This window comes from Macrosteles quadrilineatus, unplaced genomic scaffold (genome assembly GCF_028750875.1).
Source record: "Macrosteles quadrilineatus isolate MER2022 unplaced genomic scaffold, UCM_ALF_1.0 Scaffold_2__2_contigs__length_208266976, whole genome shotgun sequence".
Classification (NCBI taxonomy): Eukaryota; Metazoa; Arthropoda; class Insecta; order Hemiptera; family Cicadellidae; genus Macrosteles; species Macrosteles quadrilineatus.
In genome coordinates, this window is record NW_026542595.1 from 50,163,490 (window position 1) to 50,182,869 (window position 19,380).

Genomic DNA, 19,380 nt, shown 5'->3' on the forward strand with positions numbered 1-19,380 from the left:
GGCCACACTCGTCTTACGAGATTGGTTTTTCGGGCAAACCAGTGAGACTGATAGAGCATGCCACACTGGCAATAAAAATCGTCCGTGTCCGTGTTCGCCCCCCTCCCCTCCACGCTCACTGTACAGTATAGAAACGTCCGTGGAAAAAATTCAGCGAGATAAGATGAGTGTGTTCACTCCCATAAGCCGCAATGCCCCGCGACTAGTTTTACGTGCATTGATGTTTATATATATCAGCAGCCCTAATAAGTGAACACCTAAATTAAAATATATATATATATATGTGTGTCCGTGAACACGATAACTTGAGTGATTTTTATCCGATTTTGATGAAATTTGGTTTGAAGGTGTAAGGCGGGATAAACTTGAATGAGTTCGCGATCCAGCATGATCGGACTATGGGAACAGGGTTTTATGGGGTAAAAATTAGTTTTTCTCACTTTTGACCCTCAAAACACAAAATTTCCCAATTTTTCTCTAAACATTCTTAAAGAGCTTAAAAAAACAAACAATTCAGTATATCAAAGTGTTTTTGTACGGTTATTGGTTACGGAGAAAACTAAAAAAATGGTAAATTTAAAATTCCCATGTTATTCTTACGGAGAATATTGTAAAATGTTGTAGTTTGCTTGTTTATGGATATCTTTTGATCAAACTTGGCAAATATATTCATTTTATACTAAGCAATAATTATTTTACTTAAAAACACACTTTATTAGTTTCCTTGTAGCAGCAAACCTAGGTACTCGTTAAACCTAATTTTATTTAAATAGATCAATTGAAAATCAATTCAGCCAAATGGAAATTCGCTTAGGCGTCAGGTTTGCTGCGGCGGGGGTATTTTAGTAATGTTTTTGTGTTTTAGCGAATTTCCCTATAGGGAAGTAGCTATTACCGTAGGTCTCATGGTAAGACTTAGGCCCGGGACCGATTTACTTTTTCATTTTGATGTCCCCAGAGGCCAAAAACACCATTCGTTCAAATTTTTATATATGTATATATATATATATATATAGATATATATATATATAGATTTATATATATATGTGTCCGTGAACACGATAACTTGAGTAATTTTTATCCGATTTTGATGAAATTTGGTTTGAAGGTGTAAGGCGGGATAAACTTGAATGAGTTCGCGATCCAGCATGATCGGACCATGGGAACAGGGTTTTATGGGGGGTTTTATGGGGTAAAAATTGGTTTTTCTCACTTTTGACCCTCAAAACACAAAATTTCCCGATTTTTCTCTAAACCTTCTTAAAGAGCTTAAAAAAACAAACAATTCAGTATATCAAAGTGTTTTTGTACGGTTATTGGTTACGGAGAAAACTAAAAAAATTTTAAATTTAAAATTCCCATGTTATTCTTATGGAGAATATTTTAAAATGTTGTAGTTTGCTTGTTTATGGATATATTTTGATCAAACTTGGCAAATGTATTCATTTTCTACTAAGCAATAATTATTTTACTTAAAATACACACTTTATTAGTTTCCTTGTAGCAGCAAACCTAGGTACTCGTTAAACCTAATGTTATTTAAATAGATCGATTGAAAATCAATTCAGCCAAATGGAAATTCGCTTAGACGGCAGGTTTGCTGCGGCGGGGGTATTATGACTAACAGTAATCTTTATGCATGAATATAAGCCTACTGGAAAGTCTAATATCTGAATTTATTTTTACATAAACGGCAAATCTTTAGTTTTTTTGTATTATAAACGGGTAATAAAAAATTTTTTACTGCCTACAATGTGACATATTTGTATTCCTTAGTTTATAACTTACAAGAATATGTGTACTATATTACTATCACTAATTACCTTACATGAGCTATCTCCGAGTTACTAATTATTCGTCTTACGTGTCAAACCTTGCGATTTTTCGTATTTTCTTACATAACACATGTAAATAAAAATATTTTCCCCGTGTGTTATACATTTCTATAAAGAGAATTGAATGTACTATAACATTTTTATAATATGTTTGGCCTACAAAAATCTGTACAAAATCTTTTTGCAAAAATGTCTTTGAATTTTTTTCTATGTAAACTGTAAATTTTTAGTTTTTTGTATCATAAACGGGTAATCAAAATTTTTTTACTGCCTACAATGTGACATATTTGTATTCCTTAGTTTATAACCTACAAGAATATGTGTACTATATTATTATCACTAATTACCTTACATGAGTTATCTCCGAGTTACTAATTATTCGTCTTATGCGACAAAATTTGAATTTTCTTCATTTTCTTACATAACATTTGTAAAAAAAAATATTTCCCCCATGTGTTATACATTTCTATGTAGGGAATTGAATTTACTAAAAAATGTATATAATGGTTTTGGTCTGAAAATTATACTGTAGTAATAACAAGACTTTACTTTTGAAATTTCAATCAGAATTTTTGAATTTTTTATGATTTTTTTTATTTTTCAAAAAAGTTTCCAACTCAGATTCAATTTTTATTTATATATTCAGATTCTCCTGCTTTTTCTGAATAAAATGAATACAAACATTTATAGGTTGAGTCAAGGCCACACTAAAAAAACAGGCCGTAATGCTCGTCCAGCATGACGTCACGATAGAAGACGGCAATGACGTAATTTTGCCGTTTGTGATCAGCTGCTTGTTTTAATCTTTCATTGGAAAATAAATAAATAAGTACTTATACGTCATAGCCGTCTTCTATCCTGACGTCATGCTTGGCGAGCATTACGGCCTGTTTTTTTAGTGTGGCCTTGGTTGAGTCCATATTTGTAATTTTGACAGATTTTTAAAAAAAGGTCTGCAAAATCGCCAAAATGGGTTGGCCATTCCCCACTTCTAACATTGGCCACTGCTAGGGTTAATTAGGTAGGCCTAGTAATTTTATGTGATAAAATAACAACTAGATTCATTTTAACCTAAACGTTAACTTACCGGTACACTAATCTAACCTACCTTCAAGGGACTTAATGCAGTCACAAATTTGCATAAAGCACGGCCAACCACCATGACGTGCCTTTTCTGACAACAGGAGTTTGCTAATGTTCTAGAGGTTTGGTTTGGTTAAAGGTTATGTTAGAAGTCCCCCACCCACAATGGCGTGATTGCGTCAATCCGCTTCTTGTTCAGAATCACAATCTCAGTTTTGCGAGCAGATTGTGCAAGAGACCTTGGTTCGCCATTCATGCAATGACTTAGTTACATTACTGTGCGTTCAGCTATTAACCCTCCGAGTGTTAAGCGTTGCAATAGCGACGCATAACACACCTGCTGCGGTGTTATGCCCCGACCCATTGACTCACAAACATCGTTTAACACGTTCGCTGCGGGCCATCAAATGGCAAGCGTAGCCCCACTGCGGCGCAGCCCGCAGCGTCGAACAAACCTGATTGCCGGGTGTTTGGCTCTCATATTTCGGTATGACGAATAGCAAATAACGTGCGGTGATGTCCTGTTTTATAACAAGAGTCGACGTAGTTCGCTAAACACTCACATATAGCAGCACTGCTTGGAACGTAGCCGGTCGCATCGTATTGCCAATTGGAGGGAGAAAGACATGACAACAAGTTGATTTTTAAGTTTGCCAGATGGGGATTTTATGGGGAAATTTTACTACCAACCTACAACACAACAAAAAGCAAGTCACCCACTACACGCTAACGTGGAATAGGTCTGCCTTCGACCGACGCTAGAGCAAAAACGATGATATACGAAAGGCGTTGCCGAGCGTATCCGATCGGTTACGGCAGCGTCTGAACAGCGCTCGGCCCTTATCCGATCGGATACGCCCGCAGCGAACGTGTTAAATGGCGAAAGCTCTGGGACTGTCTGAATAAGATTTTATAGGATCGAGATTGGTATGTTATTTTTGGCAGATTCTAGGCTTTCTCCTGATATATGTTTCTAGACACTTTCAATTTTAGTGCCGATCATATTGTAGCAAACAGATGACATGGTACATATAGTATTTGTAAGTTCACACATCAGCTGCGCCTTATGCAGTCACTAGTTCCGCAACTTTTTACATATTGATTTCAAACTGGGCCCTTAAATAAATTAAGAAAATCATTTCTTAATGGCATTAAAAAAGAAATCAGATCACTTTTGTTAAAGAAATATGGACCTACCATCTGATATTCCAAGTGCAATGCTATATTCCTCAAAAGAATGCACGGGACTTGGCTTGATTAAAGCTCTCTGGGAAGCTCCAATCCAACATATCAACATTTTCAACATTTAGAAGAATGCAATAATATAGCCTATTAAAAACATTTTTAAAATGAAAAGGAAATATGTTTTAAAAGTTTGCAGGTGGATGTTCTTGATCCTTTAAAATATAAATCTTCAATAAAAATAAGGCAAGAACTACAAAAAAATAAAATATAATAAATGGTGCTCCCTTCCATACAAAGGACGAGGTGTTATCCTTTTTCAGGAATACTCTCCCCCCAATCGTGCTTTACATCGAATGGAAGGAATCAATCATCTGAACACATCTGAATCAATATAAAGAAGCATTGAAAATTATAGGTGATGTGGCACCATGGAACTATAAACAAGGAACTTTATAGTTCATGTCAATGTTCTGTTTATATTCATGTTTTCATGTCAATGTAATAAAAACGAGCTGGCCGCAGACGGGCTCCCCCTGCCACAAGTCAGTGGAGCGGCACTGTCCCATGTATTACAATGGGCGCGTTACGTTTTCAACACATTTCGTCTGATTATCAGGCAAATTCATGATTATTAAGATCTTGGTTGTTGTGTTTTATTGTTGTTGTAGCCTATTGTGACGATTCTTTTATGGCAATATTGAAAATACACTTAGTTTTTCCGAGCAAGTTTTATTGTTTGTTGTGCAATGAATGCCACACAGATAATTCCGCTCCGTTATTCACTCTTCCTTCACTCAAATATCTGGATTAAAATACACACCACAATCCTATTTGCTCCTCATCTTAATTGTTGATAATGATAATATTAATAATTGATGTACTTGGTTCCTAAACATTTTAACAGCCTAAGGGCCAACCGAAATTCAACCATGTTTCAGTTATCATTACGCCCGTCAATGGCTCGGCAATTTTTTCTGACAAGAGAAAAATAGCTCCAATTGGCCTTATGAAACTTTGTTTTTTAAGATGAACTTAAAATTCAAGTTACTAATTATAATTTTACTTAACAATTTGAATAAGTTAATGTGTGTAAAAAAACAGGTGCAAAGGTTTTCCTGGTATATTTAAAAACATCAATCCCTTCAATTTTCTGTTTACTTACAGTAGCCTATGTACTCATATGACTCAACTTCCCTAATCTCGGCATACTGACTCTTACAAGTTTGTTCATCTTTCAAGTATTTTTTGTTAAAAAGAACATTGAAATGCTTAATTTATTTTACACTAAACAAAGAGACCACATAGCTAGGCCTAGTACTGGGTGTCCCAGAAAGGAATGCACTTTTAAAACGAATGAAACAGAAAAATGGCTTTATTCAGAGCAATTTTTGCAAGAATACCTGTTTGTACACTTCAGGGAAATTACTTGTGAAAGATTACATCATCCAGATGTATAGTCTACCCCGGCGCCAGCACTCCGCCAAACGAAACCTTACATCTGCGAAGACTCGATGGCAGAGTTTTGTTGGGATGGCTTCAATTTCTTCACGAAGCTTTAGACGATGTTGGGTAGCAAGAGCGTGTTTGTACACCCGACTTTCTAGATACCCTAATAAAAGTCTATAATAAAAGTCTAGTGAAATTATGTCCGGGCTCCTCGGAGGAAAGTTGATGTCACAAAATCTGGAAATTACTTCCCCATGAAACAGCTGCCTTATTGCAGTCATGGAGTCTCCTGCTGTGTATGACACGTATGCTGTTGGAACCACAATCTTTGCCTGTTAGCCCGAGGTAACTTCTGCAAGAACGGCTGTAAATGATTATCAATCATTGTTTTGTATCGCTGGGAATTCACAATTATCCTAAAAAATACGGCCCAATTTTGTAATACGCTTGATATGTGGTTCTGAACGCACTTCTCCATGGCGACCAATGGGACGAGGGTTCATATTTGATCCTATAGCTTTAAATTTGCACACTCAGCATTTGAATATGTTCACTGATGGCATTTGGTTGAGATCATGAAGTCTGTATTAAGCGCTGAAGTGTCGTTGAATTGTCACAAAAGAAAGCATTTGGTAATAGTTGCGTAAACCGAAAGCACTCTGCTCACCGGAAAAGCGATCCATGGCAAATGATTTTCCATGGGCATAGCTACAAAGACCTGATAAGCTCTTTATCTTATCTCTCTTGGACATTCGGTTTTCCCCAAAATAAAAGTGCATTTCTTCTTGGGACACCCAGTATTAGCCTATACTAGCAGCTTGTAGGGGCAATAGCCCCTTTATATATATGTAAATATTCTAGTAATTATTTTGTACAAATTATTAGTCTTATGGGTTACCGTACCCTACCTTGAATTATCGTTTAACATTTTTGTATATTGCAATGTGTTAAATAGTTATTACATATATGCATAATGATTTTTGATGTCTGCTCTGTTTAAAATAAAAATTCCAAAAGACTGATCATGCGTGTGTTTATAATATAAACTTTCTAATCATAATACAACTAAGGAACATTTACAATAATCTTCATGACTATTAATTAAATATATATAAATTTCTTTGGATATAGACAAATTCACTTAGATAAAACACAGATATAATGTCATCCTCCAAATTGTAAAATGCCAATTCTATAACAAAATCTCTCTGGGAACAGCATTTGTTGTATAGTATCCATTTTGGTCGATTCCTTGGTCTTAATTTGGTTCTAGTACTATTTTAACGTAATCTGGCCGCTTTAAATCAAATCAAATCAAATCAAAAAATCCTTTATTCAAACAGTACATTTCTATACATGAATTGTGTCAAGTCAAGAATAAACATAACTATACATTTGGCAAATTTACAGCACTAATTAATTAAGAGCTATAATCTATATACACTTTCTCCCCTACAACTACTTACTGTTCAACCATTACAACTAACTATTGATTTGACATACTAATAGCTAATTGAAAAAGTCCCCAATCTTGTAGCAGCATTTATCTGACAACAATTTGAATAAACTGGTTTTAAATCTTTTTAAAATCTGTCAAACCCTTTATGGTGCTAGGCAGGCTATTATACAATTTTATACCAGAGTAGTATGGAGAATGTTCAATGGTGGAGGTATTATGTCTAGGGTATGTAAGGCTATTCTTTTGTCTTGTGTTATAGTTCTTGTGAAAATCAGAGTTACTTGGAAAATTTGATAAATGTTGTCTTATGTACAAAATTAAATTATATATGTATATACTGGGAAAAGTAAGAATTTTGTGATTTTTAAAAATACTCTTACAGGATTTTTTTCCTTTAAGTCCAAAAATAATACGGATAATTCTCTTCTGCATGTTAAAAACTTTTTTCCTCCTATCTGAATTTCCCCAGAAGATCACACCATAATTAAACAAGTGATAGACATAACCGTAATAAACCATCATAAGAGTGGATATGTCAACAGATTTAGATAAAATAATGAACATAAAATGTGCTTTATTTAATTTTTTTACAACTTCACCAATATGATTTTGCCAAGTCAATTTTTGATCCACTGTGATGCCTAAGAATTTAACTGAGCTTACTGAATTTAGAGAAAGGTTCAAATCTAATTTTGTTGATGAGTCTGATTTCTGGTAGTTTTTTTGGAATTCCATCAGAAGAGATTTATCTTTATTTAACGCCAAACCATTTGCTTCAAACCATTTTTCTAGCTGAAGGAAATCTTGTTCAGCTGTTTGCTGCATAACAATTTTACTATGATCAGTGAAAATAATGGAAATGTCATCAGCAAACATTACTGATTTTGACTTTAAAATCAAAGGTAGGTCATTAATATAAACCATAAACAGTAGTGGACCCAGTATTGAGCCTTGTGGCACACCCTCTGTGACTAATTTGAAATCAGATTTCAGATTTATTAACCGTAGGTCCACACACTGTTTCCGCGTTGATAAAAACGAGGTTATCCACTTTATAGCCATACCTGACACACCATAAAAGTTTAGTTTTTGTATTAACAGGCTATGGTTTACACAGTCAAATGCTTTTGACAGATCACAGTAGAGACCAGCTACTGCCTGTGATCTGTCAAGAGCACCTGTGACTTCGGTAATAAAGCTAAAGATTGCATCTGTTGTACTCCGTCCCTTCCGGAATCCAAACTGACATGTATCCAAAATTTGGGATGTTTCAAAATGATCACACAATCTATTGAAGACGACTTTCTCAAATATTTTTGAGAAACTAGGCAATAAAGAAATAGGTCTGTAGTTGGATATATCTTTTGGGTCACCTTTTTTAAAGACTGGTATTATGTTTGATAGTTTCAATAGGTCAGGGAAAACACCAGTATACAAAGAAATGTTTATCAAATGAACAATGGGTTGAGCAATAAACTCTGAACTTAATTTAATTAATGAAGTTGAAATTTCATCCCATCCAGAGGCTTTAGATGACTTTAAGTCTTTTATTATGTCTTGCACTTCTTGAAGGTTCACTGGCTTAAATGATATAAGTTTGGACTCGGGAGGGATTCTACTGTGTAGGAAGCCAAGAGCTTTGCAAGAATCTGAACCAACATTCAAGCTTTTACATGTGTCAGAAAAAAATGCATTAATTTGATTTAGTTGCGCCCTGTCAGACATTGAATGCAACAAGAAGGGGTATTCTTTTTTGCTGTTGTCAGTTGTATTAGTCTCTTTTTTAACAATATGCCAGGCTGTTTTGGTTTTGTTACAGGATTCTTTAATCTTATTTCTGTTGTACAATATCTTAGCTGATTTTATACATTTATTTAATAATTTCTTGTATTCTTTTACATAATCTTTAAAACTTGTATCATTTGACATTTTACTAATTTCATGTAATTCCCTTTTCCTTTTGCATGAGACTCTAATTCCAGTTGTTAACCACCCTTTATCACAATTTTTACTATAACATTTCTTATTTACTAAAGGAAAACAAGAATTAAAATGCAGTTTAAAAGTTTGAAGAAAACACTTATAAAGTACATTTACATCAGTAATTACTTCAGATTTGCTAAAAAATTCAGTCCATTGTTCATACTTCAAAACGTTAACAAAACTATCCAAATTTTTTTGACTATAATTTCTTTTTAAGGATGGACTGATTTTTATCTTTGGCTCCAATTGTCTTTTTTCAAAATAATTATAATCTAAACATAAACACTGTGTTAAGTGGTCAGATAAACCATTTTCTAAAACTATTGCTTTACACAAGTTAGGACAGAAATTAGTGATAATATTGTCAAGACAGGAACTAGAAACATTCGTAATTCGAGTTGGAACATTGAAATGTGCAAAAAAATTAAAGGAACTTAAAATTGATAAGAATTCTTCGGTATAGAAGTCAGAATTTAAAACATTGATATTGAAATCTCCTGCAAGTAAAACATGAGCCTTAGGGGTCTTATTTACACAATAGCTTAAAAGGAAATGGAGACGTTCAAAAAACACATCAAAAGCAGTTTTGGTATAAACAGTTGGTCTGTAGACACACAGTACAATAAGATCTATGGGTTTAACTATTTGTTTTACCCGGCTAAAAGCAACATAAAGTTGACCATGGTTAAACACGGTTTTTCCCTTTTTTCAAATAAATGCCAACTATTGTGAAGGTTTGACCTTGCCCTTTAATATTAAGTAATAGTGAAAGCTAATTTTGATGGATATTGAATCCTTGTAAACTTAACCGTAATATTAGGATCTGTAGATATTAGTTTTATTTTTGGCGTAAAAAATATGTTCCCTTTGCCTACTCCAGTAAACTTTTAACTTCAGGCCTACATGTTTTTCAGACATACCGAACACAACCAATCGTACTCCATTAACTAATCCAGACCCTTAAAATTAGGAAAAAGTCTATTTCAGCTTTTTAATAGGCTAGTATACATTACCATATGCTTTAAATAAAGTTAAACCACGTGTTTTAAAGTAAACAAAGCAGACATGACCTAAATTCCCATGCTATTTAAATGTGAATTATTTTACTCCTTAACAACCTTTTGGTAAAAAATTAAGAAAAATGAATAATTTTCCCCAAAATTTCATACCAAGACCTTTAAAATGAGACCTCTCCTAGCTTTCTACGGCCTCCCGTTCGCTCACAATTTCATTGTAAAATTTTGGGCTTACGGAATTAGATATAGGCCTATAGATTACACAAATATTTCAATAGCCATTTTTACCATCAAATTTTATCGTACAACAAATTGTCAATTTATATAAAAATGTTACTATTTAAGAGTCCTTTGGGCCTAGATGTTCTAACTCATAAAACAATTAAAAAACTACAAAGCAAATTTCTAATCTCACAGTATACTAGATATTCAAATTACAATCACTTTGGTATCTGATAAAATATTTTGAGGTGGTAAATAACTCTTCATCGGCTATTTGAAAATAACAAAATTAACATTGCTGTTATGGTTAGTGATGTGACGAGTTGAGTTGGCGAGTCGAGTTGACTCGAATCAAGACCCGAGTCGAGTCAACTCGAGTCATCTCATTCTCAACTCGAGTTGGTACGAACTCGTACGGAGATTGCCGAAGCTACACGAACTCGGAACGTAACGAGTCCGACTTGCAAAACTTAAACGCTATTGGCTCACAGCCTCAAAGCGAGTCAAGAAACCGAACTCATACGGAGAAAGCCGAACCTTTACGAACTCGGGACGTAACGAATTGACTCGGTTGACTCGCGAAACGTAAACGCTATTGGCTGAATGCGAGTTCAGCCGACTCGCCAAACTATAACCATATTGGCTGCGCTGCGAGTAGACCCAAACTCGACCGATGGAAGCCGAAGTTTCACGATGATAGCGAGTTGAGTCTGACTCGAGTTGCTACTCGATTTCACATAGTCTGAGTCAAGTTTGACTCGAGTCAAGAAAATACTCAACTCCTCACATCACTAGTTATGGTGAACAAATCCAAGATGGCCGTTGGCTTCCATGAACTCCCTTGGAAATACATTCAAAACAGCAAACAACATATCTTATCTCACAGTATACTAGATATTTACATTACAATCACTTTGGTGTTTGAAAAACTATTGTTGGGTTGATAATTAACTTTTCAACAGCTGTTTGAAACTATCCAATATGCCCGCTAGCCTCCAAGGACTCTTAAGAAGTTTTTTCCCATTGTGTGTAAGTTGCTTAAGGATGAGAGATTTTACTCGACTGAAGACTGTTAATGTTGAACGGCCCAATAACATTTTGAATGTTTAATGTTTTAATCATGTATTTTAATGTGATCAATGTGATTTACTTTTTATAAAAAATATGATTTGTTAACTGTGCTTAATGACAAATAACAATTCATCATTAATCAAACCAAAGTTAAAAAAAATATTCAGTCTCATTGGTCACTTTTTGAGCCGTCATAAGGATTTTGTGTATTCAACAAATCAAATAAATCTGTCTATAATTCTTATAAATTAGATTGTTTCCTTAAAATTTAAAATCAGAGTTTATGCTATTTAACAGAAACTTTAACGCATCAGTAACACTGTTACTTAACATTTGTTCTGCTATTCTAAAATTAAACATGCTTTTGTTTGCAGAGCATCTCTTTTAGCGAATTTCCCTATAAGGGATGTAAGCCATTACCGTAGGTGGCATGGTAAGACCTAGACCCGGGACCGATTTACTTTTTCATATTGATGTCCCCAGAGGCCAAAAACACCATTGGTTAAAATTTTTATATATGTATATATATATATAGATTTATATATTATTAAAGAAATCATACTAACTCACTAAAGTAAAACTAAAGTAAATGGCCTAAAGATCAAAACATGTAGAGTTTTAAAAAATAAAAAATAATTTCAGGGTACTGAGTTAGTATGATTTCTTTAATAATATTTATAATAGTAGCCCTTTATCCAAACAATTGTATAGATTTATATATATATATATATGTGTGTCCGTGAACGCGATAACTTGAGTAATTTTTGTCCGATTTTGATGAAATTTGGTTGAAAGGTGTAAAGCAGATTAAACTTGAATGAGTTCGTGCATGATCGGACTATGGGAAAGGGGGGTTATTGGGGGGTTTTATGGGGTAAAAATAGGGTTTTCCCATTTTTGACCCTAAAAACACAAAATTTCACAATTACTTTCCAAACCATTATGTAGAGCTTAAAGAAACAAATAATTTAGTATATTGAAGCGTTATTATGCGCCTAAGGGTTACGGAGAAAATTCAAAAAAATTTTAATTTTAAAATTCCCATGTTATTCTTATGGAGAATAAGTCAACTGTTGTAGTTTGCTTATTTATGAACATATTTTGATCAAATTTGGAAAATACATTAATTTCTTACTAAACTACAGTACCTATTAACATTTTACATTAAAAAAACACTTTTTTACCCTCCCTGTTGCAGCAAACCTAAGTACTCGTTAAACTAATTCTATTTTAATAGGGAATGTGATATAAGGAGACATTTTAGTGTAAATCCAATGAGGCAAATGGAAATTCGCTAAGTCTGCAGGTTTGCTGCGGCAGGGGGTATTTTTTATATATCAAGATAGTGTCAAGGTAGTGTCGTGATGTTGTTGTATGTCACGTTGTATACAAACATTTTACTGTATAAAACAGTTTTCAATCAGTTGATTAATTAAACTAGGTAGCATTCTAGTGATGCGAAACACCGGCTAGGAGCATGTGCCTCTATTATGTACCGTTTATCTACATGTACACTTTGTACCACAATACTGACTTGTGGAGGGGGGGGGGGGAGCCGAGAAGGGCCGGCTCGTTTCCAAGCGCTTAGCGCAGCTTGAGTCGACGTTCCACTTGTTGTAGTTCTATGTATGGCACCAGTGAGGCCAATCCCAATGATAGCAACCAGTGCAGGTGTTGCTCCAGCACTGAGAATTACACTTTTGAGTCTTTGCCACATATCCGTGGGTTCTGTCCTTTTGGAGAACTTCTGAGATATAATAGGGATCACTTTATAAGGAAAATTTTAGCCGACTCATTTCGTGAACCAAAGTTAACTGTTTATGAAGAAGTGCCATGCGTAGCAGAAGGTGGGTCTCAAGGAAGAATCGACATTCTAATTATTAATGAGGAAAAGGATTAATGGATTTATTATTGACCCAACCCTAAGATTCAAAATAAGTATAGAACAACCACTGGAAATCGATGCTAAAAAGAAAAAGATATATGAGCCGTCGATTCCTTATTTTAAAGAAAAATATTACTTAGGTACAAAATATTGAAGTAATTGGTTTATTTATTGGATCAAAAGGGACTATTACAAGTTTGTTATATACATTTTGGAATATTTTAAAATTGGACAGAAACATTCTAAAGAAAAAAAATTCCATTGTGACATTATAAACTTAAATATCAATAACAAGATATTAAAGCAAGAAGGATTAAGAAGCTTAAAAGCAAGAAGCAAGCTGACTGGATGGAGCAAGAAGGATGTAATTTATTAAAATCATCTTTATTAAGGCGATGAAATTAACCAAAATAATAAAATATTTAACAGATTTTTATGTTTAGATTTAACTAACAAAATATAGGGACAGTTTAAGATCCAATTGTCTGGGACTTAAAAATATTTTCTTTGCACTGTAGCCTAGTAAAAAAAAATTAAGCACTGATTTCATTTGTTAGGTTTTTTGTGCTTTATAAAACTGTGTCTACTTAGGATTAGAGTTTTCTGAATGTCTTCTTACCTTTACGGATTAGTTGGTATGTTCAGTCAACCTGGCCACACTTAGTCATTGATCATTACTCTGAGTGCTGCAACCGACAGAGTGCCTTACATAACCTCAAACTACAACTGTACAGTAGTGCCAGGTAAACACTTGTGACCAAACAGTGATAGCAAGCATATGTTATGTCTGCACATGTACTGCAGGAATGGGTGAAAAGTACAATAAACACCAGTGTTGTAAAAAGCTACGGAACATCTGAAGGTCTGTGTTATAGTGTTGCTGAAGAATAGATAAGTTCTATATAGGTATTTGTGAACTATGTTTCTCATGTTTCAAACACAAATGTGTGGGCATTAAAATTTAGTAACCTATTTGTAAATTGATGTTTTGATATTTGTGAATATATTAATTGAGTTTCTGTTAAATTGAATATTGTATTTACTATTTTTTTAAATATTTTAATTAATGTATAATTTCACAATTAAAAATGAACCATAGTCTATTTGTATTTTATTGATTTTTTTTATCAACATTGGTATATTTACATTTTTTATATGCATTTTGTTGTGTAACTTAAGATTAAAGGGGTTTTAAGCTAGCATTTTAATTTTTAAATAATTTTTATATGATTGGTCTGGTTGTGTTTTAGACAAGATCTGATTTTTCAGAAACAATATCTAAAATCAGTATTGAACTTGCATCAGTTGTATCAAACAAACAATAAGATCAACATTGAGATAGTGCAACCCCCTGAGAGAAAAGAAGTAGGTTATTGTAGATATGGTAATAAGTGCCAGGCAAGCATACCACACAGGTGTTACGTTGGCAGTTGTGTAATGATGTTAAGTGACGGCTATGATTACTAGATCAAACTATTTACTTTAAATTGAGTTACAGTGACAGTGAGCACATTTAATCAATGATTTAGTTGAGGTTTTGTGTGATTTTAAACCTATACTTGACAAGTAATGAGTTATGGTAGATTGGCTTCATTATCGTTATAGTGAGTGATCCACATGCTGAGTATTAATTTTGTTTCAGTAAAAATGTCTTTAATGGCACTGTAGTTAATTATTTTCATGATGATTACAATCTATCACTATGCTAAATGTTTTACTTTAGGTGTAAGTAAAATGTCTAGGTTTTTTAATTTTAGGTATTGTATAATTAAACTGAATAGTTACAAACACATTTTTTATATTAATTTATCATAGTGTATTTTATGCTTATCTTATAAATTTCAGCAATTGAAAAAGCACCAATACTGTCAAGTCCAAGTGAAAACCCACTTTAAAGTTAAAAAAAATTTTGTAAAAAATATTTTCTGAAAACTTGGCTTTAATTAGAAAAATTTGTATATTTTAAAGAAACAGTTCTAATATCAGAATTAATTCTATAATGCCTACAGTCAATGCTATTTTTGGTCCTACTACAATGTCTTACAGAAAAAGGTTTGATGTAGGCATATTATTGGCTACTTCAAATTAAAATATACACTTTAGGTGATGTAAATCAAAGTTTTAAAATTTTTTTATAGATTCCACGGTTTTGATCAAATTTAATTTAATTTCAAAATATATTGGTTCAACAAATACAGTTTACACAAACAACAATTGACAAATAATACATTACCTACATCATTCAAAATAATTACAAACACATACAAATTGTTAATGAATAATTTTTTGGTGTTTAAGAAACATAACAATCTATACGACAGTTAAAAAAAAAACTAAATAATACATAATGCTACATACTATAGGCTATGTATAAAAAATAAAACACTAATAATGGTAAATTTGTAATAAAAAATAATAAAAAAAATGAACCAAGCGTTTTTCTATAGATCTTAATAAGATAATTAAATTAGATTATATGTTAATACTGTAGTACCCCAACAATAAACTACAGTACAGGAAAATAACAAAACAAGTCCAAAAGTCATGAATGATTTTGATTGGAGAAATGAACCTTGGTTCATACTCTAATGAGCACACCAGATAGGCTTGCGGTATTATTCTTGCAGTATCTTTAAGCGTAAATATTGTAATTAAAACCAACTTAGCCTCTAAGTTTTAATTTAAATTTGTTTTGTAAATACCTTTTAGGCTTAACTGTTTTGGAAGCTTTATTTGATATTTTGACGAAAACATGCATTTCACTTCACTATTCAAAAAAGCTCGAAGCACAAACGCTTTTTGGGAACTCTACTTGACTCAAACAATTACTGCTCACACACCTCTAGAGAAAAATAAATAGATTTCAGTGTCCCTAGATAACACAGTATATTGTAGATAGAAGCTCTTATGCATAGATTTCAGTAAATTGTTACAGGCTTAGGAATGTTGAGAAATGACAAATAATGGAATATCAAATGACCAAGTACAGTTAAATAACTAAAAAACAGTCTAAAAAAAAAAATTATCGCAGCACAATTTATGTATATCATTGTCTAATCATGTCTCATTAACTAGTGAAACATATCCACAGCAGCTGTACACAGGGCTCAGATAGTGCATTACTAGACTACCTTAATTCATATAAAATATTGACATTCTTCTTCAGGTAAACACCCTTGAATTACTTAAGGATAGTTTGTGGGGTTCACAAACAAATCTTGGGAAGCTAGAACACTTGATTTTCAAATCAAAGAGTTTACTTTGTTTGCTAATAAAACATACACCCTTTTTAAGCATTTTATTTATATTGTACATTTTTCCAGATGATCCAGCCTTTACGGAACATCTTCGACAGGCAGAGATAGCAATAGACAATGGAATATTGCCTGAGAGAATATACCAAGGGTCAAGTGGTAGTTACTTCGTAAAAAATCCTTCAGGGGTTAGTTTAAATTGTTTTGTATTCTCATATCATTAAATGGTCTTCTAGTTTTTGCTTACTGTTACACTTAAAATTTACAAGTATCCTATGAAAAATACGCTTTAATTTGATTTGATATATTTTTATGATTATTGCTAATTTAAACTTGTTTACTTTGTTTTTTAATCATTATGAACTACTAGTAACAATTATGGCACTGGTTCAAAACCCATTTACATCTTTTGGAATAAAATTGCATGTTCCTCATTCATTTTTGTGCTTATTAGTGGGCACAACAAGGATTATAGTCCATAATTTTTTTCACTTCCATCCTAAAAAAGTGAGTCTTATAATGTAACATTACTTCACTAAACGTTTTTAACTATCTTAGCTTTGTATAAAATTTAAGCATTCTAAAGGTGTCCCTGGGGGAAAATACAATCAAAATTAAGACACAATTTCCTACCAGTAATGTTTTAATAATTATTATAATTAATTGTGAACTTTCTAAATCCAAAACTTATTAATCAAGTACTGTATTTATTATTATTTTTTTAAATAAAAAAAAAACTTGTTGGGCTGCTTAAGATTCCATCAATAAGGATTTTTTTCTGGTTCTATTGTATGAACGTTCTTTTAATATTATTGATAAATCGACCAACGACACTACTGGCTACATCCCCACTACATGATTATAACCATAGATCCAAACAAACAGTATCGGTTGGTTTGGGTTTGGTTTAAACAATCAATAACAAATTGGAAAAACTTCACAGTTTTTAAATTATAACCTGACATTTTTCCAGTGTTAACCAACACTTGTTTAAATAGGCCTAGGCTATATAAAAATATTTGTACAGTATTTGAACTTCATGCTACTATTAGGAATTAGCCATTCGGGCCTGAGTTTGTGTTGTTTGACCAAACCTCAAAACCCTTTTCATTTCAATATTATAAAAGTATTGGCACTTGATCTTTTATGTTTGGTTATCTACTTGAATATTATCTCAATGTAAAAACAAATGTTTTAATTTTCAGCCTGAACATGTTGTTTCACTTCAGCAGAGAAATTCTCAACTCTAGATCTTCTAGATTTCAACAGTTCATACTTGAATTGAATTATGAAATCTAATTTGTTGCAGAAGATAATTGGAGTGTTCAAACCCAAAGATGAAGAGCCGTATGGGAGGTTCAACCCCAAGTGGACCAAGTGGATGCACAAGCTTTGTTGTCCTTGTTGCTTCGGACGAGCTTGTCTCATCCCTAACCAGGGCTACTTGTCAGAGGCCGGGGCCAGCCTCGTGGACCACAAGCTAGGACTTGATATCGTCCCCAAGACCAGGGTATGTATACTCTGCTAGGCTTACTTGTACTGAAACATCCATTAACTCCCACCTAACTCCTGTTTCATCCCTCCCTTATCAAACAAACTTTGCTTTATTTATGACATGACGTTTTTGTTTTGATCACTCAAAAACATATTTTCCCTAAATATGATTACTTGAAGTCAATGTTAGATAGTAACAAAACCAGGGTCTGGACCACCCCCTTACAAAAAAACTTTAAAAATTGCCTCTGGCATGGATAAACATCAAAATAAAAATATCTAAATTTTTAGCTTGTTTATTTCTTGCATTATAACTTTCGCTTCTGTTGCTGCCTGCATGTCCAGGCCGTAACACAAAACCAAAATCAATAGACCATGCTTCCAATAGGTCCGTGTCCGGTTGGTACCAAAGCACTGGCTCTAGTATTTTAATGATGGTTATAGGTATTGGTACTATTCCCAACGTTAGTTCTAAGAATTGCCTTCAGGTACAGTATTGACATATCACGACAGAAAACCAGTACTTCTCCACCACAACTGAGTCTTATATGCATTAAGGGTTTTTTATTTATTTTTTTTATTATACAAGTAGATGCAATCACTATTGCCATTTTGCTGATGTAAATTTATCCCCATGAATTACAGGTTGTGAAGCTAGTCAGTCCTACATTCAACTATCCAAGAATAGCTCGGGGTAAATCACACGTGAAACATGCAATCAATGAACACTTCCCTAACGTTGGTCGCCACTTCCATCGGCTAGGTTTGAAACCAAAGGTGAGTAAAACACATGGTATAGCTTATAAGTAATTAATTATATACATAAAACAACCCGAATTGAACTCATGGTTTTGGAAAAAGTTCTTCCATTGTTATGGACATTGGTTTCAGCTCTTGTATACAAATGAGTCCATTCTTGGAGACTCCTTTTCAAGGACTAAGCTACACTTTCATATTCTGTGTAATGAGCCCAGCATTATTTCATTCACTCCACCTGTAGTTCGATTTTCCTGGATGTAACCCTGTTAATAGCCCTTATATTAGTGTTTATCAAATTTTGAAAGAAAAATTAAGAGCTGTAAAACCTATAATTGATTTGCTCCCTTCATATACTTGGGTTTTAAATTTAACTTCATAGTTAGTTTACAAGCTATGTAATAGAGTAATACTGTAGTTTTTGCTTTAATTTATAATTTTTTAATTCAATTGTGCCAGTTTTTATTACAATATCTTTGAACACAAAATCTAAGTTTTAAAGTTTTTCTACAATTCTGTAAGTTCCATTTATCTAACGTAGGCTATGGACACAATTTAGATGGCAGCCGTCACAGTGGTAGGGGTGTCAGGTGTTGTCAACTGTTATCACCAATAGAAATGTGGGATTTATAGTGAGACCGAGAGGGCAGAGTTTCTAATCCAGGTGCTGAGGTAGGTGTACATGTTAAAG

The 19,380-nt window shown here is 33.3% G+C and overlaps 1 protein-coding gene across 3 annotated transcripts in view; it reads left to right on the top strand.

The window, feature by feature from the left end:
- The window catches only part of LOC128986268 (phosphatidylinositol 4-kinase type 2-beta), a 39,709-nt gene that overhangs the window by 3,332 nt on the left and 16,997 nt on the right, over positions 1-19,380 (top strand). Inside the window, exons 1-4 of one of the 3 annotated variants that reach the window (XM_054406539.1) lie at positions 13,933-14,047; positions 16,509-16,627; positions 17,749-17,949; positions 18,579-18,710. In XM_054406539.1, coding sequence (XP_054262514.1) covers positions 13,969-14,047; positions 16,509-16,627; positions 17,749-17,949; positions 18,579-18,710 — 531 coding nt within the window. In that variant the 5' untranslated portion in view covers positions 13,933-13,968. Of the gene's footprint in view, positions 1-13,932; positions 14,048-14,619; positions 14,790-16,508; positions 16,628-17,748; positions 17,950-18,578; positions 18,711-19,380 lie in introns of those variants that run through there. The other 2 variants (XM_054406540.1, XM_054406538.1) reach the window with 2 other exon arrangements.